The 25,915-nt window shown below is 46.3% G+C and overlaps 1 protein-coding gene across 1 annotated transcript; it reads right to left on the reverse strand.

Moving 5' to 3' along the window:
• Positions 1 to 1,991: 1,991 nt before the first annotated feature.
• Positions 1,992 to 24,347, reverse strand: LOC119443902 (uncharacterized). The gene is made up of 6 exons (XM_037708497.2): positions 24,222 to 24,347; positions 16,201 to 16,347; positions 14,172 to 14,268; positions 8,910 to 9,111; positions 4,491 to 4,694; positions 1,992 to 2,503 (listed from the first exon to the last, which is right to left on the reverse strand). The coding sequence occupies exons 1-6, from the start codon at positions 24,340 to 24,342 to the stop codon at positions 2,135 to 2,137; spliced, it is 1,140 nt and encodes a 379-aa protein (XP_037564425.2). The 5' UTR covers positions 24,343 to 24,347; the 3' UTR covers positions 1,992 to 2,134.
• Between the last annotated feature and the right edge of the window lie 1,568 nt (positions 24,348 to 25,915).

The following is a 25,915-nucleotide window of genomic DNA, read 5'->3' on the forward strand; positions in this document are numbered from 1 at the left end:
TAAACTTCTGTCCACTAGTTATTTATGCGGCCTATTACAAGATAATATAACGCAATTAAAAATTCATATTGTAATAGCGACGAATACATCAATGTACGAAGAAAAAGCGGGTGTAGGCATTTTTGCTGATGTGCTATCCTGGTCTTATGCGATGCGACTTCCTGATTTTACACCCATATTTCAGGCAGAAGTATTAGCAATCACTTAAACTCTTCAAAAACGTCCGGTAAGTTCTTCAACTGCTGTAATAATAATCAATTCGTTGTTATTGTCCGCAAAACTTACCTCAACCTCAGACAGTACAGCTTTGAATTTACTAGAATCACTCATCCCTGCGACATTACGTCTGGTGCGCTTAATATGGGTACCAGCTTCACGAGGTTTGTTTATAAATGAAATGGCCGGCACTTGCGCTTAGATGCCTAAATGGAGCAGTCTTCTCTGTTCTGCCAACTTCAGCGTTTATCACCGCGGCTAGATTTAGACAATGTTCTCCTTTAAAATACTCTTCAAAACAGACATTCCAAATAACAGACTTCAGCGATATGCTTTTTCCTTTGGACAATCAATGGTGTCCGACACGTAAATATGAAATCACCCTCACATGATTACAATGCCGTATTGCACCTCTAAATGTTTGTTTAGACAGGTCTGGTCGGGCGCTGCCCCCCCCCCTCCTTTTATGCTATGTCTGTGAAGAAACTGATACCATTGATCATATTTATTAACCAGCCGCCATTTTGCAATCCAGAAAAAAGTACTTCGAAATTCCCATTCGAAAATTAGGCATTGCTGTAAACATTGAAAACATTCTCTCCTTTGGGCCATCTACAATGAGGAACGTATGCATGGCCGTCGGTGAGTTCCTTCGAGACACAAGGGGAATACGTGGTTAAATTACTGATTTATTATTTTACAAAATTCTAATTTCCATTCATTAATACTTGTTACCTTCCAGTTTGCACTCCTTTCGAAAAGCACACGTCTTCCTCTAAAAAAACATTTTTCTAACATTAGTTTGTCTACAATGATTCATTGTAGAATTTCAACAAATTGCAACAAACACATTTCTCTAAAGTTTCCCATGCTAGCGCCAGCCGCTTACCGCCGACATTATTGGCCAATCCTCCGTAGTGGGTATGCGCCATAATATAGGAAGAAAGCAAGCATGCAAACATGCGCACACTAAATGTTTTTATAAGTACATTGAAGCTATCTGACGCTCCTAACAATGATTTCATGCGACGCGCCTGACACGCAGAGCAAGTGGTACTTTTATTGAGCATTAAAACGTGTTTATTAACAAAACACCAAGTACTTGACCTTGTAGAAACGGAACACAACGCCTGGTACCACGAGCGACGCGCAGCAAATTTCGGGGACGAACGCCTCGTGTAGCTTTTTCTTCGTCGTTAACTGTTCGAAGCGCTGGCTTGCACGAGTCAATTTCGCCTTTCCACGGGTGGGGAGGGGAATCGTCCGTGGTCATGTAGTTAGAGCACCAAGCTTGCTTTCAATATGGCAGTGCTCCGCGGTGTGTGGCTTGGCCCATGTTGCAATATTGGTCGAAAAAAAAAGAACACCCAGCATATGTGCTCGAGAGGGGGAGGGGGGGCGGACACTCCAAGCGCATTTCTGCCGTCGGCAGAGTGTCCATAGAACTTCTATCTTAATAAAATAGACCAGATCGATTTGCAATTACTAACCCTGCAACGACTATATAAAAAGCAACTGCGTTACATTTTTATTATTTGCCACGCTCTTGACTTGAGCATGCGTTACCTACGAATACATTGGACAGGAAAAAGTACGAATAAACGGACACGGCTCTGCAATCCTGTGCACTTCGCCAAGTAAATTTAATCAAAGAGAGCTTTACAATGCGAGTATGTCCAGCTCTATCGCATAAAATTGATCGCGGATGAACCAGTTTTCTAGGACTTCTATGAAGCACTTCAAAAGAAGTACCCCCAATAGAATGCAATCCTGAGGCTCCAGGGTTATTATCATTTATTTAAATAGCGAAACATTCAGAATAGAAATGTTGTGTAATCATGAGTTTGTCTGTGCATAAGTAGTAATCTCAGAAGAACTTTGGCTCTTATCTCTCTTCCACGTTTCCTTTGCCCCAAGATTAGAACTTTTCGACAGATAGGTACAGCTCCTTTTTAGATTCGGACGTGGTTTCGGTCATCCGAGAGCGAGTGTGAACTCTGGCCACAACGGGAATCGAGAGCAGGCTGTCGAGCGAGTTGCCGATGCTTCCCCACGCCACGCTGGAAATGGTCAGCTGCTCTCTGAAGCTGCTGCCGCTGCTCACGGATGTAGGAGTCTCGCAGGTGGTGTATTGCAGGAGCGCTGCTACTGCCTGGGGACCGTCGGAGCGTCCCTTTTTCGGACCCGGTACAGAGTGCCGCTCCACGCTGGATGTGCGACGCAAGTACCGCAGCTTCCTTCTGGTGTGCGGACGCGAAGAGTGCGTGCTTCCCTCCCGCTTCTTCGCCTGTACGTTGAAACGAAACGAGACGCTTTATACAAAATCCGCCCTTATGTGGACGCTATTAGTTTTATATCAAAGTAAACAAAGCCCTCGTTTCAGTGGCTGCGGGCCTCGTCAAGTTGCCAGGAAGTATATAGCTTTTTCTGCAGTCCTACCAACTGTAGCAGATTAACTGATATTTTTGATTGATTGTTGAAGTGATTGATTGACCGAACCTTGTTTTAGAATCGGGGAAACTGATTTACTTACGTGGTACGACTTTTGAGGCACTTTACTTCTCGCATCCCCACCTCCCATCCACTTCCGAGCCAACTGCTCCTAAATTCCTAGGCCTCCTTCCAGGCACGCAAGGATACGAGAGCTGGGTATTCTGCTAGTACTACCCCCGTATGTTGCTTTTTACTCGTGTTAACCGCCAACTGCGATTATACCTCTTTGCATTCGCTCTGAGTAACAAAGAGCCGTCAGTGCTACAGCAGGAATTGTCCGTGAGGAACTGCACTGTCTGCCGAAATGGTCTATAAAGAAATGCAAGGAGCTGTACAATAGGCGGCCAAATTGACTGAGCTCATGTAGTTGATAATATTATTGCAGTAGTGAACCATTGACTCTTCAGCCGAATGTCCAAAATACTGTGGATGGGAGAAATATCGAGTAGTGCAAGCTTCCAGATTAAGTTTCACCATCTGCGGTTCAATAATGTGCACATTCATCTAAACACATCAGTGTTCGTGGTTGTCATCTCCATTAGAATACGGCCGCCGCGAGCCGGATTCCAACCTCGTGCTCAATACTCACTGTAATGAAGCAGAAATGTTCTGCGGAGTTATGCCATTCAGCTATCCGTACAAATAGAATGATGCCTAAATTATTGAGCATGTATTATTGTCAGTTATTATGCATGCATGTATGCAGGAAGTGCTTATAGGCCAGTGCGGCTCACTCTGAGCAGCTGTAAACGGGATTTTATTGCGACAACAACTATATGGATACTCCAAGCGCATTTCTGCCGTCTGCCGTCGCCCTATAAAGTCGAAAAGCGATAAAACCGTCGCCGCGCGCAGTATGCTGTCAGCGTCGCGAGTGCCCGCCCGCGCGGCTGTATCTTGAAATCCATCTGCGGCGGGGGCAGAGTCCGCCCTTGCTGTGTTTCGCGGCTGAGATCGCGTTGATGCGAGCGCAGGCACGAATGTTAATTCGCTTGCTGCTACAGTGCGGACTCAATCCAGCGCTTGACAGCGAGTTTCCGCGGTCATAGAGTCAGATGCGTTCATGTTTGTATGTGGACGCGTGCACCATGCTTGTTAATTTAGCTTGTGTGTCTATGTTTACGAACTCGTATGGCCGATAAAACTACTATCCTTACATTGTACATCAGTCCACTAATATGCTATCGCAATCGATGCTTCGCCTTTCGGGTGAAACTGCGACTTTTTTTTGCTTTCAGCTGCAATACTGTCTATTTAAAGACAAACCCTTGGAACGCAGTACCGTGGCAGTGCTTTCTCAACGTCCTTTGGTTTCTAACATAATTAAGGCCTTCGATGTGGTTCCCGAGACTAAGTGATGTATTCCAGTAAACAATAGCGCGTACGCTTGGGTAAAAAGCCGTCGTTTTTCGGCTTCGTGAACATATTTCGCCTCTGTCATTACTCACTCTATAGGGTTGATTCGTGCATTGTCTGGCGCATGGGAAAACACTGCGAGGAACAAGCGTACTAAGTTGTACGTTATATTAAATCGTTTCTTTATTTTTTGCCGATAACTTTACACACTTCTTATGTGCTACTTTTTGTTACCCTATTTTAGATAAAATTTTGGTTGGACATTTGCTAGTGTCATTTATAAGGGGAATAAAAAAAAACATCCCGTGAATATATTTTCCGAGCAGCGGTCACGCTCATACAGTATTGTGGTATTTAACCTATACAGTAAAAGTGATTCGTAAATGAGAATTTCATCTGCGTGCAAAATAAAAAGGCCAGAGCACCTTTTCCGATGCGCTGCTTTCGTGGCTGCCGGATTCCCGACTTGAGGGCAGGGTTGGCGTGTGGGGGCTTTGGAGGAGTGACTCGCTTGCACAACGCTTCTCTTCGCTATTTCCTTGCAACGTGAATGGATTGATCGGCAAACTCAGCGAGTAGTGAGGCTCACTTCCCTCCGGTGCGTCCTGCGCGTGCAGATCCAGGGCTTCCTGCAGAAAGCATTGCATGCAGTTGCTTTCTAAACGGGTTGTTATCTAGGAAGACAATGTGTTACGCCAGCTCGCGAGATCAGACAAACTTTGTCTAGCTCCAGTTTAGCGAAAAATAAAATACATCAAACCGAAAAACAAGAGTGCCTTTGCCTTCTCATGGAATATTAACAAAGTCCACATCATTACTCACTTTTTCCGTGATTGAGTTCTTATGTTCCACTTGGAATAATCAGATGCCCTTGTGTCGCTTCTCTTGAGATAATAACAGCGAGTCTTCCACTTTTCACTGCTCTCTTTATTGATGTTTGGATGAACTGCGTCCCTCTCACAGCTCATCAACGAGATGTGCGGTATAAACGCTATATAAGACATTTATTTATTTGCTTTACTTCAAAGTAAAATTGCTTAGTTGATTGACTCCTTATGACAAGCTAACTGTCCTCAAACTGTTTGCATGCATTAAATGCCTTTTGTTCGCATGCAGAAAAAATGCATTCGCCTGTTTTAAGACTACTGAAAATACTTTGCGAAAGTTAAGTTCGCTCATTGTAGTTGTCTGATCCTTTTTCTCGTATCTGATGCACCATTTCTTTGCGGGCGACGAGCGTATACGACTGTGTCGATCGTTCACGAGGTATTGCCCTGTAGTTGCCTAACCATATAAATGTTAAGGTGCGCCGTTCTTTTGAGCTTACGTATATGTTGGTACGCTTACTTTTTTTACCTGAGGGCGTCAAAAAAGCTCTAGAAATCTGGAGCACTACACCAAAATAAGTATTTGCGATATGTTTCCTCAGCCGTGAAAATCCAGCAGTTTTGTGAACAAATGGGTGTTTTCTTACCTATGAGGGTACAGACAGCGTGCCACTTTGTTATTATTATTATTATTATTATTATTATTATTATTATATTATTATTATTATTATTATTATTATTATTATTATATTTGTTTGCTTTTTGGAGCTGGAGAGGCACACATTTTTCATTACTTGTTTTTATTTCTGGTCCGTGCCCCCGTGAATGATTCCATGTCTACCCTATAGGCTGTTGGAAAGGGAAGAACATGTCAATTAGAGAAAGGTTTTTGTTCCCCTAAATCTCGTGGCCTCCACATTCAGATTTTCGCCAGGTGTATTTAGAGGAAGGTGCAGAAGGTATGTTTCGGTTGAGAAAGAAATTCAGTTTTCACCTTTTTCGTCTATTGAACACGTTTTTCGAACACCATATTTTATTATGAACGAGAAGTGCGCTTACTTGATATTTGTTTAGTCATCAGAACCTGTCATTCTCTGATACGGCTACTCAATCAAAACGCACAGTCGTGCGTTTTATTCGAGCAGCCCTGACACTGACTCGTTTTATTCCAGTAGTCGTGGTACTGGATATTGTGGGCGAGTGACACTACAGGAAAGAGTGGCGCTACAATCGTCGCGGCATGGCACGAGATATCACGGGAGCACAGCTTCCACGCTGGCCACATCGACGCCAGAGGAGGAGTGGTCTGAGAACGAAGGTGTTTATTGCGATAGGATTATATACGGACTTCATCCACTTCTGCGGCTATCCGTCTGACGAAAAATGGGGCTCATCCCGAACACAGTGTCGTCGAACACATGGTCTCAACTCAAGGCGCTAGCTGTCAAGAGGGAAGAATGCGATAAGCTCTCACGTGGCACGCGCGGCAGATACTTCAAAGAGCGACTTGGCTCGAGAAAAGCATGCCTGCGAGCTTGGTTAGATCATTGGACTCCTGTGCTGCAAGATAGATGTTAGCTGACACCATCGCCACGCATTTCTTTACCGCATTATAGTCGAACTGTACCTACCTTGGCGGGTATCTAAAGAAAACCTCGCGGTGTAGTGTGTTGAGCATACGCGAGCTCATCACAGTGTATACGACGTCGCGAGTTTGTCACAGATACAGAGCATAGAAACGTCACTTTGAGAACCGATAGTGTGTAAGGTCGGCTGTAACTCACGTTCTAAGTATACTGTCGCATATTTGAAGAGTTGGCGGGGCTAAGTTCTGGCCCAGTATTTATGAACGTGATGTGAGCCTTAGCCACGCTGTCGCTTGCAGCGGAGCTATGATAGGTAATGAGACATCGAACGATTCAGAGAAATATTTGATAACTGCAAAGAGTTATGATATCTCGCAATAGGCGATGAAGTCCCTCCGTAACAAAAATACCTTTGAACACATCCGGACGTGTAGTAGTTTTTGTACTGTGAAGTGGTAATATTATCGGTCCTAAAGCACAGGGCACTGCGTAGACACGTACGTCGCGCATATAGCACCCCTTCAGGGTGAAAAGAAAAAGCAAAAATAACAAGATCTGCGAGGGAAACGTGAGACGAGCATATACAACTCTGATTTTTCCTGTCCATTCTATATGGTCCTGCTTTTTGGCTTTTCTGGTATGAAACCCAGGAAGCTTATATTCAGTAGATTTTGCAATCTGCCATATCTCACGCATTTTCTAATAATTATGGCTACATGACGATCGCCTGTTCGGACGGATTATCGTTATATGCGGACTTTTCCTGCTCGACAAATCAGCTACTTTGCACACATATATATATATAGGACTTCACTAGTTCTTGGTTTAAATTTCGCAATATTCAAGATGATAATTTAGGCCGTTTTGTTAAGGAATTGTTACTCAGCATGATGCAAATTGCATGTTCTTGCGTAAGTAATTCCCGCTTGTTGTAATAATGCTCCTGAGCCAGTAAGCGTTGCGGTTGGTCACAGGTGGTTTACGCTTGCGCACGCACGCACGCACGCACGCACAAACGCACAGACACACGCACAGACGCGCGCGCGAGAAAGAGAGAGAGAGAGCAGTGTCAGCATGCTGTCCATATAATTTGTTTCTTGTATGGTATAACAGCCCGAAAAACCAGGACTGGGATCCACAGCATGACCTTGCGTGTTTCTCAGTCCTTTCTCATGTTGTTTGTCGACTGCAAGATACAATGCCAACTAGCCCAGCGCCGCAACCCTTTGCCGTGCAGCTTAACGAAGAGGATATATTTTTTTGTGCAGAATGCGCCATGAAAACGTGATATCTCTCAGACCAGTGATGTCTCTCAGCATCAGCGACGTAGGTGTGTCCGCCCAACCCTGCATTTCTTTCTTTCTTTTACACTTGTATTTCAGTCTCATCCTTACAATGTATATAGGTTGTCCCAGCTAATGTTAGTCAAGCTGTCCAAAAAAAAAAAAAAGACGCGGTGCGAAATACGATTAAAGACTTGTCATTTTCGAACGTCAGGCCTTTGACAACGGAACACTGTAGGGCTTATGATCGTAACTAGCACCGTGTTTTTTTCGTCTTTTATTTTTCTTTTCGCAGCTCGACTAACGATACCTCGGACACCTGTATATGCGTGATCTGACAATAATAAACAAGTTGTAAGTTGCTCACCATTCATTTGTTCGTGTTTCACTGTCCCAGTTTGTTCGTAAATGGCACAAGAAGAAAGTATCAACAGCCACTAACAAGGCCCGTTCATCGCCTGATCAGTACAACACTCGCTCCTTTAAAGAAACGCCATGGCGCGTGGTTCAAATTATTTATTAAAGTTTCTCATTACATGTTTTGATTGATATTCAGTTCTTAAAGGTGAAAACCCGAAGTGGTGGCACAGTGGCTATGGAATTGTGCTGGTGAGCTCAAGGTCACAGGTTCTATCCTGGCTAAGGCAGCGCATTTTGATGGGGACAAAATGTAGAAACGCCCGGGTGCATAAATTAAGGCGCATGTTACAAAACTCCAGATGGTCAAAAATAATCCGGAGGCGTCCCTAATAATAACGTCACGGTTATGGCGCTTAAAATCCCAAATTATTTTCCCCCAAAGCTGCACTCAGCTTCTTGATCAGACAGCGGTGCATGAAGTCGACTTTACTTCAATGACTGGAAGCTTACCTTAACCTGCAAACAATATGCACAGGGATGTTGGCGATGTACGGGGTTATTGCTCCTTACTGTCCCCACGTAAATGATGCCGTTGCCACTATAAGACCCTACTTCGAGACCTCGAGTTCCCTGGTGAGCAGAGTGCTGATGTGCAAATATGTCCGGATTAAGAGTGAAGGCGTGCAAATAACCATCTAACCCGAGCTTCGGCAGCCGTGAATGTTGCTGTTTCGCTCATAAGCAATCTCACATTCTTTGAGAAAGGGGTGATGTAAAGTGTTGCGTACCAGCCACGAGTCTCTTGCTCCAGGGTAGGGCCAATCTCTCATCGGATGTTGCCTGTCCGTGCCGAAGCCCGTGCTGATGCGGCCGTCGTCGTATTGTGCAGCCGCCGTGTCGATGCTGGTGGCCGGCACCAGGAGCAGGCTGGGTGGGCGAGATGAATTCGCCGGGCAGTACGTCATCATGATACTTGTGTGCGCCGCACGCCTGGATATGCCACGGTGGCAACCAACCGGAGAAACAGATCGGCATGATGGTATGAAATGGTCGCGAAGCTTCCTTAACAACACGGCTTGTTCCGAGAACGTGAACATTTGGTCTGGTTGCATAGTCTGACATCACGGATTATGGCAGGGTGGGGGCGATGAGGGGGGGGAGGTCGAGTCGACTGATTGAGCTACATATGACGAGCACCTCTGGAACAAGCAATTTCAGGTGAAAAGCTAAGCTTATGACTGCTTTGAGCTACCACCAACCATGCCTTGTGGCTTCAGTAAAGTTAAATAATGTATTTTCATTTAGATTGACGGAACCTGTTCTCTTCCTCCAGAAGGTTTCTTAGACTTATTCTGCTCTGCAAGGTCCGATGCGAGATTAGGAGCTCCGTGGTACTTCACTCAAAACGTGATGGCTGAGAGACACTTGGCGTTCAGGGGCAACCTGTTCTTTCTTCGGTTTACAAGTGCTAGTTTGTCTATTAGCATTTTACTCTTGAGCACCGTAACAGTGTCATACCATTTCGTTTCTGCCAATAGCTCGTCTGAACCCTTTTCGTGATCGCATCAACGAACTGGACGCCGCTCAGTAGTATTACGAGCTATGCAACTCTCTTCTAGGGATGCTGGTGGTCCGTATGGAGCGTAGGTTGAACTAGAAATCTTACTAAGAAAATGAGCACATTGCGCAATATTAGCGTAATACAGCTGCCACAACCCTCTCCGTGTGATCTTTCTGGCTGCCTTACACACAACGACGCGTTGTGCGAAACACACAAAACACACGGTAAAGTTACGCACATGCACTCGATACGGGTAATCGGTACATCAAACCGACTGGTTGTATACGCCAATCTTCACTACATTCGGAGTGACGAGACCAAATAAAGAAACCCAAAGCAAATTCCGTTGTATGCTGCAATGTGCACCTTAAAATCATTAACTTCCTAATCAGATCAAAGTGTACCGTTTCTTCACTCCTTGAAACTTTGAGATAATGTCTGCTAGTATTTAGCCTTGCTAACACTGTTTCGACTGTACCAGTGGAAGTAGCGTGGGCCTAGCGTTCTTGAGCATTACCATGCAACATGGAGGGGCCCACCAGAGGCGCGAGACGATCAGCGTAACGAGAAACAATAACTTTTAATTTCATCGCTACGGAGTGGTCAGCTCTACAAGCTTCCTAACAAAGAGCGACGCACTCTCTACCTTGTGCTAAAGGTTTAAGCGGCGAAGTCCGTTGGCAGAGGCGTCGTTTATAGTCTTCGGAATGCCCTCGCTAAGGAGGAGAGAGCGAAGGCTCTCCACGTTTGCGGCCACCGTTCGGAACATGCCAGTCTGTTCAACAGTTTTCTAACCGCCACTGGCGCAGGACAAGGAAAGGCACTGCTAACGCCCGTGCGCACACACACACATACACCGCCAGCGGCTTCCCAGCCAAGGTGGAGGAGAAGGAACGAAGGCGCAGACGAAGCTTAACCCTCTCTCCTGAAAGGAGACGGCACTGGCGAACGCACGCAAACATCATGGCGTCTTGGGCACTGTGGGGAATAAGGCTAGAACGCTCGCTTAAAGGCTAACGTATTTTCGCCATTGCGGGACTCCAAGGCGTTTTATTGCGACAGCAATTATATGGACCCTCCAGGCGTACTTCTGCCGTGGCCGTAGCCGTGAGTTTCCGTATAAACTTAGACGGCGAGAAAATCGTCACCGCGCGCCGAATGTTAAAACTACTACCGTTGAACTCGGATATATCGAATCTGAAGAGGATTACAAAAAAGTTCCATATATAGGTAATTCGATATATAAAATGCAGATATTATAAAAAATTTTCAAGGGGATTTTACAGCTGTTCGTTATACACATTATTCGTTATATGTGGCTTTGATATATCTGGGATCGACTGTATCCTTACTTCGTATAGCTGTCCACTTTTCTGCTCTCGCAATCGATGCTTCACATTTCGGGCGAAACTGCGACTTTTCTGTCAATGGTTGCAGGCGGCTCGGCGTGTGCAATCTTTGCCACAAATTGTTCATCACACAGGCCAGTCGTAGCAGCCTACACGATGAGAAAACTACATAATACTGAGAAAACCAACGCATTTAACCAGTCTTCTCCTTACTCTTATCGAAGCCTGAAAAAGTGTCCCAGACGGAATAATCCTTTGAAAGCATTACTATCGCTAAAGAATTTAATAAATTGATGACTACGCACCTTTGGTACTATAGCTATAGGTATTATATTTGTTTAGTAGCTACCATTTTAGCTTATTTGTTTTGCTGTGTTTTAATAAATTACTCTGTAAAATGGCGCCTTCATAAATTTATGTATTTTTTTCTAGTTTAATGCCGAAGTTTTTTCAAGTGCTATTTTTATAAAATATTCTAATTCTTGTCCAAAAAGGACAATTTCGATTCATATTATGGCTCTACCTCTGTGTAGCATTCCAGCGGAGGCCTTTAAAGGTGAAGAAAAATATTACGACACCGAAAAAAAGGTATTCAAGGTAGCAGTGATGCTTCACTCCTGGTCGTGACATTATTCTAAATAATAAAATCATCTGCTTGACTAACTAGGAGTGCCACTGATCCACGTAATTTCATATTATAACGTTAGTCGTGCTAAATGTAAACTAGCGAATTCCGTAACATCGAGATAGTCTTGGAGATTACAAAGCTCGTTATATGGCTCGCTCCTATTTCATATTTACACAAACGATAAGCACAGCACTTTAAACATGCGGTGCTTTGCCATTTTTGTGAGCGCTATATTGAGCACGTAAGTCATTCTGGTGGATTAGTCGTAATCCACGCTACGACCACCTCGCGAACATTTGTACGCTCACTGCATGGGCCATTCTTTCCTCCCTCACTCTGAACTTCTGCCCAGACGACAAGAGATAAGCCTTGTCGTCTGCTTTCGCAACTATCATATAACGTGCAGCCCCTTTTTACGGCGAAGCTGTTAATCTGTATAACAGAATTACGTTGTCTCGTACATTCGAATTACAATCCCATCCTATCCTCTCCGTAGGTTGTGTGTGAGTCGTACTTCACGAATGCGCTGACACATTTTACTTCGAAAAATACAGCTACTTCAATAACGCACTTGTGCTAGGCGGAGGGCCTACAAGAATGAGGATGAATGCTTTGGTAACCAGACCGCCACCTAGCCGCCGCGGCCACTCAGACAGACCTCTAACGGTAGCTGGAAAATGTCTGTCAGTTTCCGCGTAACGGATTTACGTTTTCTCGCATATTCGAATAACAATCCAAAACTATCATGTCTGCAGCTTGTGTGTAGGTCGTACTTTACGTATTTTCTGACGCAATTTACTTTCAAACATTAATACAGTTCAATAAGGCACTTGCGCTTGGCGGCCGCCATGGGAAGTATGAGAATAGAGTGTTTTAGCTGAGCGCTTGCTGTCCGCTCCGCTCAATTGACATATGCTAGCAAATGCCACACAAACGCTTAGCGGGAACGCTAGTGCGCTTGCGCACAACGTTCATACCGTCAGCGGAACGAAGATCGCATCCCTGGCTCCGCTACAAAGCCGACTGAGCGGAGCGTGACAGCGTGTCTAAGTACTTGGCCTCTTCGTCGTTTTGCAGCCGAGTTGATAGCGTGTCGCTCGCGTCTCGGCAGGACGCGCTTATCAAATGCGAAATCGCCGCAGTTCCCTGCAGTATCTCAGAGCGTGAAATCTGGGCGGAGCGGAGCGTTAGCGTCGCTCTGCTAAAACTGTCTAATCTATGCTGCACTTCCGCGCACGTGCATGCGCACGTGATGTATGTCGTTTCTGGTGGTAACGTTTGTGTAACGTCCTTTAACGGCCGCACCAGCTTCGCTGTACGCCCACATTCACAGGATGGAGCGGAGGCGGATTATTTTTTTTAATTTTCTCTCCCTCATTATCCAGTTGTCCAAAGTTTTCGAGCATACAATCACTATGTAGCTTCAACCACTGCACCGGCATGCGCATCAGTGATATCACGCGAGACCCACCTTCAAATTTCCTGACGTGCAGAGGAACTCCCGTAAGCACAACTCCCCTAAGCACATCCTACGCGAAGTACCGTATAAACCGTAATATAAGTTGAGATTGGTGCATCAAAAAAAAAAAAAAAAAAACAAGCTATAGTGACCCCCCGTCTTATATAGCGGTCTTTAGCCGAATGTGAGTCGTCTTCTAGTAACCTGCGTTTACAGAGTTATTTTTATTCCTTCTCGCTGTGTCGCCTGTGTGTTCGTGCATCCATAGAGTGTCTCAACATATAGTGAGAATCTCTATGCCTGCATCCCATCCGTTCCGACTTTTCAGTTCCGATCAACGTCGCGTCTGATTTGTTTACTATTTTGATTTTTTTTTTCGCACGTTGAAGGACGAGTAGCGGCACGAGAAGGCAGTTTTTAGCTGCATTTAAGACAAAGTTGTGGACTTCGGCGAATCAAACGGCAACGTAGCCGCTCAGCGCCAGTATTTGCTTTTGGGAAAGAAGCGTGCGGTATTGGAGAAACCGAAAAGGAACGCTGCTGAAGTGCAACCCGAGCAAAACGTCATTTCGTGGGCGTTGTGCGGCTCTACCGCAGCTTGAATACACACTTGCGGACTTTGTGCTGCTACGACACACTGTGAGAGGCGGCCAGCCATAAACGGTGTCTTCCGAGGACAGTAGTGCTACTTCTGACGAATGAGACTACAGCTTCAATGGTGGGTGAGCGTGGTGCGGTTTCGAAAAAAAAATGCGTTTCGAGGGTTTTCGGTATTCTTTTTTTTCCCTCTTTTTATTTCACCTAAACATAGAGAGTCGACCTGTAATCCGGATTATACGGCTAGCATCGTCGCGCGTTCTGAACTCGTTGCGTCAATTGTGAAGGTTGGCATAACTCATGACTTATTGTGCATTCAAAGAAATGAACCAACATATCTCGATTAGGAAGTCTGTAGCGACGTCAGAAAGAAATAACGTGAGGCAAAAAGTTTTTTGTTCGTAGTCATTTAAATACCTTATCAAGACTGAAAGTAAAGAGAGATGGTTTCCTCACCTTTGTCCTATCATGAAGACGTAGACTGCAAGCAAAAGCATAACAAGAAATCCTGAAGTCAGGATCAAGACAGCTATCCACGATGTCATTGATAGAGCTGTAAGTAAAAGAGGCAGCAAACACACTGAATTTATCACTTTTTTATTTCAAATAATAAGTACAAGTAATTTCCCCTATGCTGCCCTTGGTGTTCTTGTTTGATTTCTCATAGTATATATATATATATATATATATATATATGAATATCTGTAAAGGTTGTGTGTCATTCCCTGTCAAGGTTGTTTGATGTGGCATCTTGTTGTAAACCCTGATCTTTTGTATATACTTGGTGATATTGGCTGCTCTGCAGACTTCGTTGTACAAACATTTTCTTACAACCATACCGTGGCGTAAAATTTGTTTTTGTATATTTCTTTATTATTTATACTTTTTTTCTCCTTTTTTTCTAATCACGTTTGACATTTGCAAGGCTGATTCGACACGGGTACCTTACAGCAACAGTGCGACGTAAGGACTCCCCCCCCCCCCTCCCCCCCCAATACCATCTAGGTATTTAAGTACACCACCTTACCAATTCATGAATTCCCTGACGAAGGCCCCGGCCGAAACGTTGGAAATAAAGTATCGTTTCTTTCGTACGTGCGTCCTCAACCTACAAATTCCTGTTCAACTACCGGAGGATCCCGGCATAACCTCTCTTCATATATATATATATCTATATGTCATAAGAAGCCAAGAAACAGTACATATAGATATATATTGTGGAGGTGAATTTGTTTCTTTTTTTATCTGTTGCCGAAACTATCCCTCTAGGCGTTAGCATCGATGTGCCAGTGCAATCAATGTCTCTGTTTTTGGGAAGAATGCTGCCACGTGTGAACACACATTTTACTAACTCCGCTGAGTGACCGGCCCGCATGATACAAAATAGACTAAGGACAATTTTCGCACAAACTAATGTTCAATTTCTTTATTCATGCTGCACACTCTAGATGATAAATGCCAGCGGCTACGCACGCACCTAAATTATAGTGATATTCAAACGCGATGTTCCTCGGCCTTATTGCACAGTTTTCGGCTGTTTAGCTGACATCAAGATTCTTCAAGCTTCTCCTATGTTGCCGACATAGCGATGAATGAACGAGGGAGGAAGCAGCAATTCTGAGAGCAGCACTGAAGCAAGGAATTGATATGCAGCTTGTTTCCTGCAGTGGTTTCATACCTGTCAGTTCTGTAGTAAGACACAGCTAATTGTTTCACAGCTCTCATCTTGGTGCTTACAGGTTATGGTTACAATCAATAACCCATATTGGGGTTATGTTTTTCGCCAGGTGCAAGCACGAGGTGCAGAGTGGTTAGACTGGACCACCATTCATCCCTCTTCACCTTGGTGCTCAAAGCTACATGCTCCGCCGCGAAAGCCCACAATGCGCTAAACAAAGTCGCAGTTCCGAACAAAGGGCGAAGTCACTGACAGTGGTAGATAACAATGTATTGCAACAGTACATGAAAGGAGATTCGTAATTTTATGGGCAGTGTAGATTGTACAAACATTCCCTTACTAACAAAACACACATTATGACACGCGGAGACACACCTCAAGAAATTTCGCTCAATAACACCGAGCTCTTTCGGCCAGGACGCCGTCATTTTCAGCAGATTCGCCAATGGCGCGTGTGCTTGTGAACGTTCCATGCTGCTGTTTCCATTACCATTTCATTGTGCCACGCTTTCCAAATAAACTCAACAGATTACGTAAGTTTGAACAATAAGCGCGCGAAAACACGGCGCGCATCAAGCTAGCAGCCTTCTCGGCTCGTCCGCAATGTCACATTCGCCAAGCCTCGCATGCTCGCCCACGCACCCGTATGACATTATATCATTTCTAACACACAAAGCGCAGGCCGCGACTGCACTGTCATATCCAGGACAGCACAGCGACCACGGCGGCGACTGAGAGAACGAGCCTCAAGTGTACTATGGGAAAAAAATGGATTTTTCAAGCTACAACGCTGCGTGACATACGCACCATCTAGTCTAGCGGCGTGGCAGTGGCGCTCGTCGGATGGCTCGTAATTTGGGGGACAACTGCACTGCCCTTGCATGCAAGCCGCAAAGTGCGAACATTGGGCGTTGTCGGTGCAGTTTGTTCCAAGTGCCAGTGGCAGGCTGGAATCTGCAGAAACGACAAGGGGCGTATACATATATACGCTTTAGTTCTTGCGGAACACCTCTGTTTAACCTAATTACGAAGATACGTCATGTAAGTGTAATTATACGCTGACTGCATTACTAGCGATGCTACGCTCTTTCCAAGCGTAACCTGCGAGTTGCAGCATTTCTACACATGCGGCATAATTCGACAAGCTTTTTACAAGTCTACGGTAATGTAAACCATTATTCATCTTATGCTGAAGTAAGCGCTCAAGCTGGCGCAGCACGTATGATGAGTGACATCAGGGACATGGCATTCACACAAAGCTACACGAGTGAACTCGATACCGTTATTCCTTCAACAGTGTACTGCACTTACTGGCCACAAAACGTGACCTATACATATTAGTAGCCTATAAATCACGCGGATTGTTTCACATAGCTTATTAATGTGATCATTTGGTCTAGAACGCGGGGAATCGTGGAAGAACTTAAAATGCTAAACGGAACACAGACGAAAGTCAGAAACAACATGAACCACGCTGATTTCAAACTAATTCGATTGTTTGCATAAAAGACGGTAATATATTAACTGATCAATGAGAACACGAAAACTAAAGAAATTGCTAGCCACATAAAACAACAGCGAGAAACTAATTTTTCTACGTCATATTGAAGACACGTGCAGTGTTTACCTATTGAAACATTTTGTCGATGAGAACAATCGATGGCACACTTAAGCACATATTGCCACATCACACTATCTCACTCCCATCAAATATTCCCCTAGTTATCCTTTGGCCATTCCTGCTTACAAGTACGCGGAAATCAAAAATTGGTCTACAATGGAAATCAGTGGTTCCCTCCTGTGAATTTTGCTGGTAATTTTACTTCTGCTCGGTGTATTCATAGAACGCGTCGCATTTAAGTGCATTGCAGCGGATAATGAAATCTGGTGGATGTGAACGTGTCCTGTGTTCTTCCTCACGTTTTACGCAATGCGGATACCGGATGGCACATAACGAATGGCCCCATTCACTGTTTAGTTCCGTTTATTACCGTAAAGTGCCTCTCACCAGGTCTGGAAATTGTGAGCTGACAAGCGCAGTGCATAGAACGTGCACTCAGGATCGTGTCTGCTAAAAATGACATCCCTACGCGCCGTGGAAAGAGCTCAAATTTCAGACTAAACGCCGTTTGCCCTTCCCCTCGCGGGCGCCGCAATCCAAGACAGGGGGGGGGGGGGGGATGACGTTCGTCAGCAAGTGCGCCTACGCACATGTATATGCTGTGACGTCGCTTATATTGACACGCGGCTCTTGGAGAATAATTTAAGGCAACATCTGGTATTTGTGTAATCGGTTGTTTCAATAGACGAATTAAAGTTTAGAGAAATAATAACACACAGAAACCAAATGTCTACGTGTCTTTGTTTTACTTAGCACCTCAGCAAGAGAGCTGTAGTTCCGTTTCGTCTACTTGTTACCACATCGTGCAGCCGCGCGCGCAAACAATTAAACTATGTCATTGTCTACCGTGTTCCAGCGCGCGATTATGCTCTGTGTTCCGCTTGCTTCTGCCTCTGTGTTCGTGTAGCGCCGATTTATGCCGCTAGTCAGGTGTTCTTGTGCACAGCGCGCAAAATCGTGCGGTGCGCGAAACGAGCAGTGTTGCCAGGTTTGGCTATTTATAGCCAACTTGGGCTAAGGAAAAAATTTTTGGCAGTCGACGTGGACGAGTTGGCTATGTGGCTATATTTGGGCTACGAAAAATCTGCGACTTGGCTTTGTTTGGGCTATACGTGGCACCCAATTCACGCTCCTGAGGTGGCTCTGATCGGGTAGAAGCAAATCTCGAAGGCTATGTTTTAGCTGCCTGAGCCGGCCGCGCGGCTGGGCATGCGTGCGTACGCGAAAATGACCCCCCCCCCCCCCTCTTCTTCCCTTCCCTCTCTGCGCCGCTGTCTGAGCCGGTGGATTTGATCTTTGATGCACTGAAACTTACACCCCACTTGACCATTATGCACCCGATCCCCGGGCATCGGGATGAACCTGGGAGTAGTGGGTTTTTCACAGTACCCAGTACTAACATGGGTATGCTCTGGAAGGGACAGAAATAACACAGGATCGGGGCCGTCGGGCGATCGTGGCGCCGACATGAAAGAAGGGAAGCACGGGTGGATGACACGCTCCAGTGTGTTCATGGCCATGTCTTCTGGGTGAAGTATCGCGCCAGGCACAGCTTTCGACCTACTCCACGTTTCTCGCGCGAAGCTTTACTGCCATTTTCCTTCTCCTGCTAGATGACTTTTTGTTCGCGTTTACATTTGAGATTCATTTCGAAAGGTTGGACGTAAGATCGGATCCTCCTCAGAGAGGAGAATCCAAACATGGGGAAGTAGGCCAAGTATGCGAGAACGTATAAAAAAGAATGGGAGCAAGACCCCGAGCCGAAGGTGGGTTCTGGTGCGTTTACATTTAGATGGCTTTCTCGTAACGTCACGGATGCAGATACTCATTCTGCTAATATCGAAACGTGTTTGCCACGATGACATCAGTGCACCACGTCACATGAACTTCACCCACCGTGTTAGCTTAACAGGTGAGGTGTCACGCTGCTGGCTCGAGGACACGGGTTTGATTCCCGGCCACGGCGGCCGGCATATTCGATCAAGGCGAAAGGCAGCAACACCCGTGTACCTAGATTCAGGTGCACGTTAAAGAACCCGAGGTGGCCAAAATTAATCCGGAGTTCCCCACTGCGTCATGCCTCCCAATCATATCGTGGTTTTGGCACGTAAAACCCCAGAATTTTGATTCGTGGTAACGCGTGATGTTCGTAAGCTAGGAAAAGTGATTGTGGTTATCGCTTTCTGTCAGCTAACATGTGTGGTGAAGATTGATTCATTAGACGCCACTGATTCCGAATTGAATTGTCGATTTCATGGCTCGTAGGCCTATCACGTATTGACTTGGCTAAACTAAGCGCTACAAGTTGCTTGCTGCTAATAGAATAAGTTCTAAATTGTAATTAAGCGCGAAAACGCAAAATCTAAATTACTCTTCTTCTCATTCAAATGGTATATTTATTTTAATATTTATAACAGCTTTTTTTGACGCCGTAGTGACGCTGCAAGCGACAACACGCTATCCGCAGACGAAAAACGCCTATTCTAAAAGCTCTTCACTCCTGCTTGCCCCAACGCTAACACCCGCAAAGCTCTTTGGGGCCCAAAACTTTGGGGGCCCCTATTCTAAAACTTTATTAGCACATCAACATGGTTTTCTTTTCGTCAGTAACCGGTTTTCACAGCATAACCACTGTTATAAATTTGTTGTTTACCTTTGCTCTTTGTGCGCCGTCGCGGCTTTTACCTATTTCGAGCGAGTTACGTTCGGGACGTGCTGGTCGCCGCATACGACTGCGTGCTTCTTACACTGGGTGTGCCGTTTTGCGCAGTAATCTTTTAAAGCTTCGCTTACACTGATTCAGACAGTGAGGGAGGGTCTGTTTTCTGTCAATTTATTTTAACGCATATTCTTGCCGTGCTAGAGACCTAAGATGGCGGCCAGGTTGATGTTAATGGACAGTATATAGAGCATGTACCAGCTAAGCCGAGCCATGCTAATTGAAAAAAGAAAACGAGAAAACAAGGTAAGACGATGAGACAAATTCATAACACGAGACATCATAGCACGAAATACTTGTTTGAGCTCATAAAAAAAGAAGCCGTGCGCACGTCGCCGTCGCAGATCGCTGGACAGCTGAACTCTACGCCGTAGGCAGAGATGACGTGAGATAAATGATGCTATACATTATTTTGCATTCACGACAGCTCAAAAGCACAGTTCGTTTTTAATATTACTGTAAATAACTAAAAATAATAACTTAGTACTATCTGTCATAAAATAAAAGCACTGATTTCGCCCTCTGCAGCGATTCGCTAGAACTTAAGAGCTTTCGGGCCCAACCAAAAAGTGTTTTGTGCAAGCATGATGTGGCTGTTGTTGATGTCATTGGCCGACCGTCATGGCGGCACGGACACTTTGTTACGACGGGTGGGTTGGGCAAAAAAGGATTGCCGTAGTCGAATGTGAAACCAAAAAGTATTTTGTGCAATGATGATGCCACTTTTGTTGATGTCAATGGCCGACCATCACGGCGGCACGGACATTTTATTACGACGGGTTGCGCAAAAAAGGATTGCCGTAGTCGAATGTGAAAATGTATACACAAATAAAACTGCAAATAAAAATGGCTATATTTGGCTGCGAAATTTTTTGCACTTTATTGGTGTTTGGCTACATTTGGGCTACAACTTCACCAGCTTTTGGCTACGCCGCCTCGTCGGACCTGGCAACACTGGAAACGAGGCAAACGCGAGAGACCGTCAGAGAATGTGCGCCGCGCAGCAAAAAAGCGAGAGAAAATAAAAGAAGGCGGAGCCCGTGACGTATGCGTCACGCGATCCTCCAGCCCGGTATGGGAGAACGCCAGCAAGGACTTTTGCTAGCGGCTATTACACGGGGACAAGCGGAGAGAGCGTTATGTTGGCGGTGACGGTCTCCTTCTGAAATCAGGGTTTGCGACGCTGAAATATATCCATCTCGGATAATAATGAACGAATTTGAAAAATAAAAACGGGCAAGTTTGCACTCGGTCGTGCAAAGCTTACGCACAGCGAAACTGTCGATCTTCAAGTCTTACTGACTGCTACTGCTAGGTATTAACTTGGTTGCTGCTAGGCCTTAACTTGGTTTAACTTAACTACGCATGTAGGGAAGGTGCTCTCGAGCGATCATTTCCGGCGGTACCTTTCCTTTCGCGACATTTCGCGTGGCTAGCGCTGGACGCGTCCGCGCCTACGAGCGACATCGTTCCTGGCATGCCACAAACGCAGGCAGGCTAACCAAGGTTCGCACAGTGCCAAGAACGCTGTTGTTTGGCGACGCCGAACACGTTGGAGGATAGCCGCTCGGTATCTAGCGAAAGTTGACACGACTAGGCGCAGCCCCTTTTATGGCAAGCTCCGAGGCGAAGTGCATGCACACTGGCTGAAAGCTATGCACAGTGTACGGGCGGCACGCAGCAGACGACACGCCGGGATGACGTCACGCGCATTCTCAGTAGCGCGCAGCTGGCGGGTGCTCGCGGAGCCGTGTCTGTGTCGGGCGAAGTGAGCGCGCTATTGCGCCAGCGGTTACAAGGCAACGCGAGGTGACATCATCGCTACTGCTTCGGCGCATGCGCGGCTAGGCAACGCTGGCGGCATCGGCAGCAGCTCTGCGCGTTGCCTCGTTGGTGCTGCTACAATAGGTGACCCGTAAAATAGCGAGGGATTGTGGGATGGGCCGTCTGCTAGCTGCTTCCGGTTCGAGTCATCGCAGCCGCCGCCACGGTTTCGCCGTTGAATTTCATTGATGCGTTTGCAGTCCGTTCTTCTTTCTGGGGTTTTACGTGCCAAAACCAGTTCTGATTATGAGGCACGCCGTAGTTGAGGGCTCCGGATTAATTTTGATCACCTGGGGTTCTTTAACATGCTCTACAACGCAAACACCCAGGCGTTTTCGAATTTCGCCTCCATCGAAATGCGGTCCCCGCGGCCGGGATTCGATCCCGCGAGCTCGTACTCAGCAGCGCAAACGCCTTAGCTGACTGAGCCACTTGCGCTTGCAGTCCGGCTTTGTTCCACTCGAAGATTACCCGGTTGCAGGTGCCTAGCAAAACCATCGTCGGCTGTTCAGCCGTTGGCTGCTCAAATTCAAGCGTTAAAGGTGAACGCATTTAACTACTGTCTTGCAGCAAGCCTTGCTGAGTCAGCTGTGCACAAGCATCAGAGGAAGGGCTGCCACTTTCAAAACTGTAACAAGGCAGAGACCATCCATGAACAAAAAGAAATGAACGTGCAGTGTCACTTATCAGGCGATGATTAGCTTTGTAAGGGCCGACACGGAATGATTCCCCAAGTTATTTCTTTCTCTAACATTGACTCAGGCAACCAGAACTATTTCAGTACTCGCATGCACATATGGAGGTATTATGAAACGAGGTTCTACTCTATGGAGCGGGATACAGCGAGATACATACCTAATACTCGTAACCAACTAACCCTCCTCAGATTCTTCAGCACCGATAGAGACAATGCGCAGCCGTAATATGACGACGATACGGCCATTGTTGACAAAAAAGCGACAACGTCTAACTACGTACCACTTCAAATGAACCTAGAGTTTCGACCGAGAAATGCCGTTGACAGCGCGCAAAGTTATCATTTTCAGCGCCAGCTGCGCCGTTATACCGACGATATCTGGTTTTAGCTACGATCACAGAACAACATGCACCGCTGTAGCCATCGCCTCAGCACCCGATTTTCTAAGTAATGCTTCTATACGCTTGATAAATTATCGGACAACGATAACCTTTTCACCTATCCGACTGACCCGCAAGCAGAGCAGTCAGTGAGGGTGCACCCAAGCAACGGCAAATGTCGTAGAGCTGAACCTGGCAGAAACAAAAAAGGCTGCCGTAACGAAAACCAGAGTTCGTTTATGAATAAAAGCGCATCCTTGCCTTTCTTGGCTCGTCTTTGTCGCGCCCAGCTGCAGAGTAAACTGAAACCTAGAAATCAGCTACATGAATGGTACGACATTGCTGGTCGACAAAGCGGACGGAAAGCTTCGCTCGACTGACAGTTGAAACCGCGTAGAAAAACACGTGCGCCGGGCCTGCCGCCGATGCCGCCGCGTCGTCCGTCGAACCGGAAGCTGCTAGCAGACGGCGCGCCCCACAATTCCCTGCGATTGCTCGTTTTACGGGTCACCTATTTCTTTCTCTATCTAGCTCTTATTTTCTCTTTCCCTCTCCCCAGCATGCTCCCCTTCCTTCTCTTTAACGTCCCATGTCAAGGCTACTTGTGCACGGCACGCAGAGGATGCGAGGCACATGCAGCTCCGTGAGGTGGTTGCTTGGGAACCCAGCGACGTCATAGCTCGGCGAGGTTCTGCGACAGCAGGCACCACTTTTTACGGTTAGATGGAACAACTTCGCTGTTAAAATTCTTGCTCTAGAACGCTCCCTAGAGAGCATGTAAAAACTTGCAACGTATAACCAAAATTTGCTATGTGGCCTGGTGATGGACCCTTTAAAGCCCCCCAAGAGGTGGTATAACATAAGAGTGGTTACACGGTAACTTACCTAAAAATAAGAATGAACCACGTTAAGTAAAGCACAACTAGAAAAAAGTGTCACTTATACAACACAGGTGACCGTTGTTGTACATTGTTAAGTTAGATAGCAAGGGCATGATATCGATTACAGTGAACCATTCTAATATACAAAATACAAAAAGTGCTACATAAAACACAGTAAGCTAATGTTATACACAGTTACGTTCCAGGTGTCCGGTCAGGCGTTGCAAAATAAAGATGGGCCGGTGATGTCAACAATTTCTTCGGGAAGGCCATTCCAGTATGTGACTGTTCGAAAAGAGTACCATGATGGGAAAGTAGTGGTTCGCGCACGCGTGCAGATACTTGGTACAGATGGCCGGTATAGCGAGAAGTGCACGCTGCGGGTGCGATGAAGGGTGGTTGAAGAAAAGCGCTGAAAAATAACGTTTGGTAGACTGACAGGCTATCAATGCAGCGACGACAAGCAAGCGGTCATAGACCGGATTGTGATTTTAGTGACGTAACGGAGATGTGAAATGAACACGAAGAATAGTGAACCAAGCCGTGCGTTGCGGTGTGCTCGGGTAAGACAACCCACGCAAGGTGGGGGGAGGGTGCAAACAAAGCTTCACTTCTATATTCGACTTGATAGTTTATTTCGCCATAAGAAATGTTCCGCACAAGGCGGCTATTGGTTCTAGTTAAATGGAGTGACGCGGAAACTCACCGATAGTGTCGCAGTGTCCAGCTTCGGCAAGTGGCTGCAGGGACGGGCAGACGCACAGGTGATCAGCACACGTCGCATTTGCCTCCATGACTGTGCACTGTTCCGTCGTATTGCAGGCCATGGGAGATAAAACTGCGCCATTAAACATTGGAATCAAGTGAGTTGGTGATCTTGCGTGTACTTGGAACATTTTTACGCGCAAGCTAAGTGCGCGCCAGTGAAAACGGGAGTAGTTACTGCTCTCCGGCAGCTGCTGCGTATGGCGTAGCCGCGAGAGCCCTATCTTGAAAGCGCTCTGCGATGCGCACAGACTATGCGCCCCGAGGGTCACTTGCGCGTCACGCTGCGTTCACGACGTGAAACACCACAAACTTTTTACAGCGAAACTGTATATGCCTTGGGGATTTGTCCGTTTGTATGCAGAACCGTTTGTGTGCAGAAACCCCCAGTGCCCTCTAAGGAGCAGTGGAAGCAATAATGCGTATTGAAGCATTTTGAACCATTAAAGAGAAACCCCTGGCGCCCTCTATGAAGTATAATGAGCATGGAGAGGCAGAGTCAGGTTCTTTGACCTCGAAGCGTCAGGTGTACGTGACGTAGGTATACTGACACATCGAATCATTCATTTCAGTTTTGTTTTCCAGAAATATACACATTTATGGTAGGTATACCTGGGCAAAAACCTGTTTTTTGACAGCTTGACTGGACCCGGGCAAACTGGAAACTGTTAGCTGTGGTGACAAGAGTTGGAATCGCGCGCAACCCCGAAACCACGTGTCTGTGGGGAGTAGGTCATTTTCACTCTACGTTGCCATGGCACGGCCGCGCGTCCTGCGTACTCGCGAGGAGCAGTGAGTATACGAACAACGACGCCGCAAGCAGCGGCTGGACTGCAGCCGTCGCCGGCGGGCCGCCGACCCGGTGGCATTCGAAAAGGGCGCGCCCGCGCCGCAGAGTGCATCATCATCATCATCATCATCATCAGTAGCCTGTATTATTGCGATAGCAATTATATGGACAATCCACGCGGATTTCTGCCGTCGTCGTCGCCGTCGCCGTGAGGTTCCGTATAAAGTCCAAGGGCGATAAATGCGTCGCCGCACGCTGTATGCTGTATGTGCGAGTGAACGGGGAACGAACGCACGGCGGAGAGCAAAGGCAATGTCTTCCGTTGCGCGAAAGGCTGTGAGGGGATGGGAGGGAGGGGGACGACATTGTTCTGCGGCACCAAATGCGTATTTTGCGACCGGGCGCAAGGGGAACTGGAATCTCTCAGGCGAAAGGAGGGAAGTGGGAAGGCAGTGTGGGAGGGAGGGGGTGCGGCTTCTGCTCTGTGAGCAACTGCGTACTTGTACATTGCGCGGCGGCGGACGGTCGCGAGCACCATATCTTGAAAGCGATCTGCAACACGGCTCCTACCTTTGTATTCGTTGTCCTTTCGCCGCTCAGTTTCCGTTGAAGCGATAGACCGCACGAACATTCGCTCGCTGCTGCAGGCACGCTTGCTCACGCCAGCGTTTTGACAGCGGTTCTGAGCGGTCATCGATTGTGATGTATTCATGTTTGCTTGTGCACGCTGATACCATGCTTGTTAATTCGGTTAGTAAGCGAATGTGTCCAAGTTTATAAAGCCGATAAAACTACTATCCTTACTACATATAGCTCTCTACTAATTTGCTATCGCCATTGACCCT

Source organism: Dermacentor silvarum, chromosome 3 (assembly GCF_013339745.2).
Source record: "Dermacentor silvarum isolate Dsil-2018 chromosome 3, BIME_Dsil_1.4, whole genome shotgun sequence".
NCBI classification, from domain to species: domain Eukaryota; kingdom Metazoa; phylum Arthropoda; class Arachnida; order Ixodida; family Ixodidae; genus Dermacentor; species Dermacentor silvarum.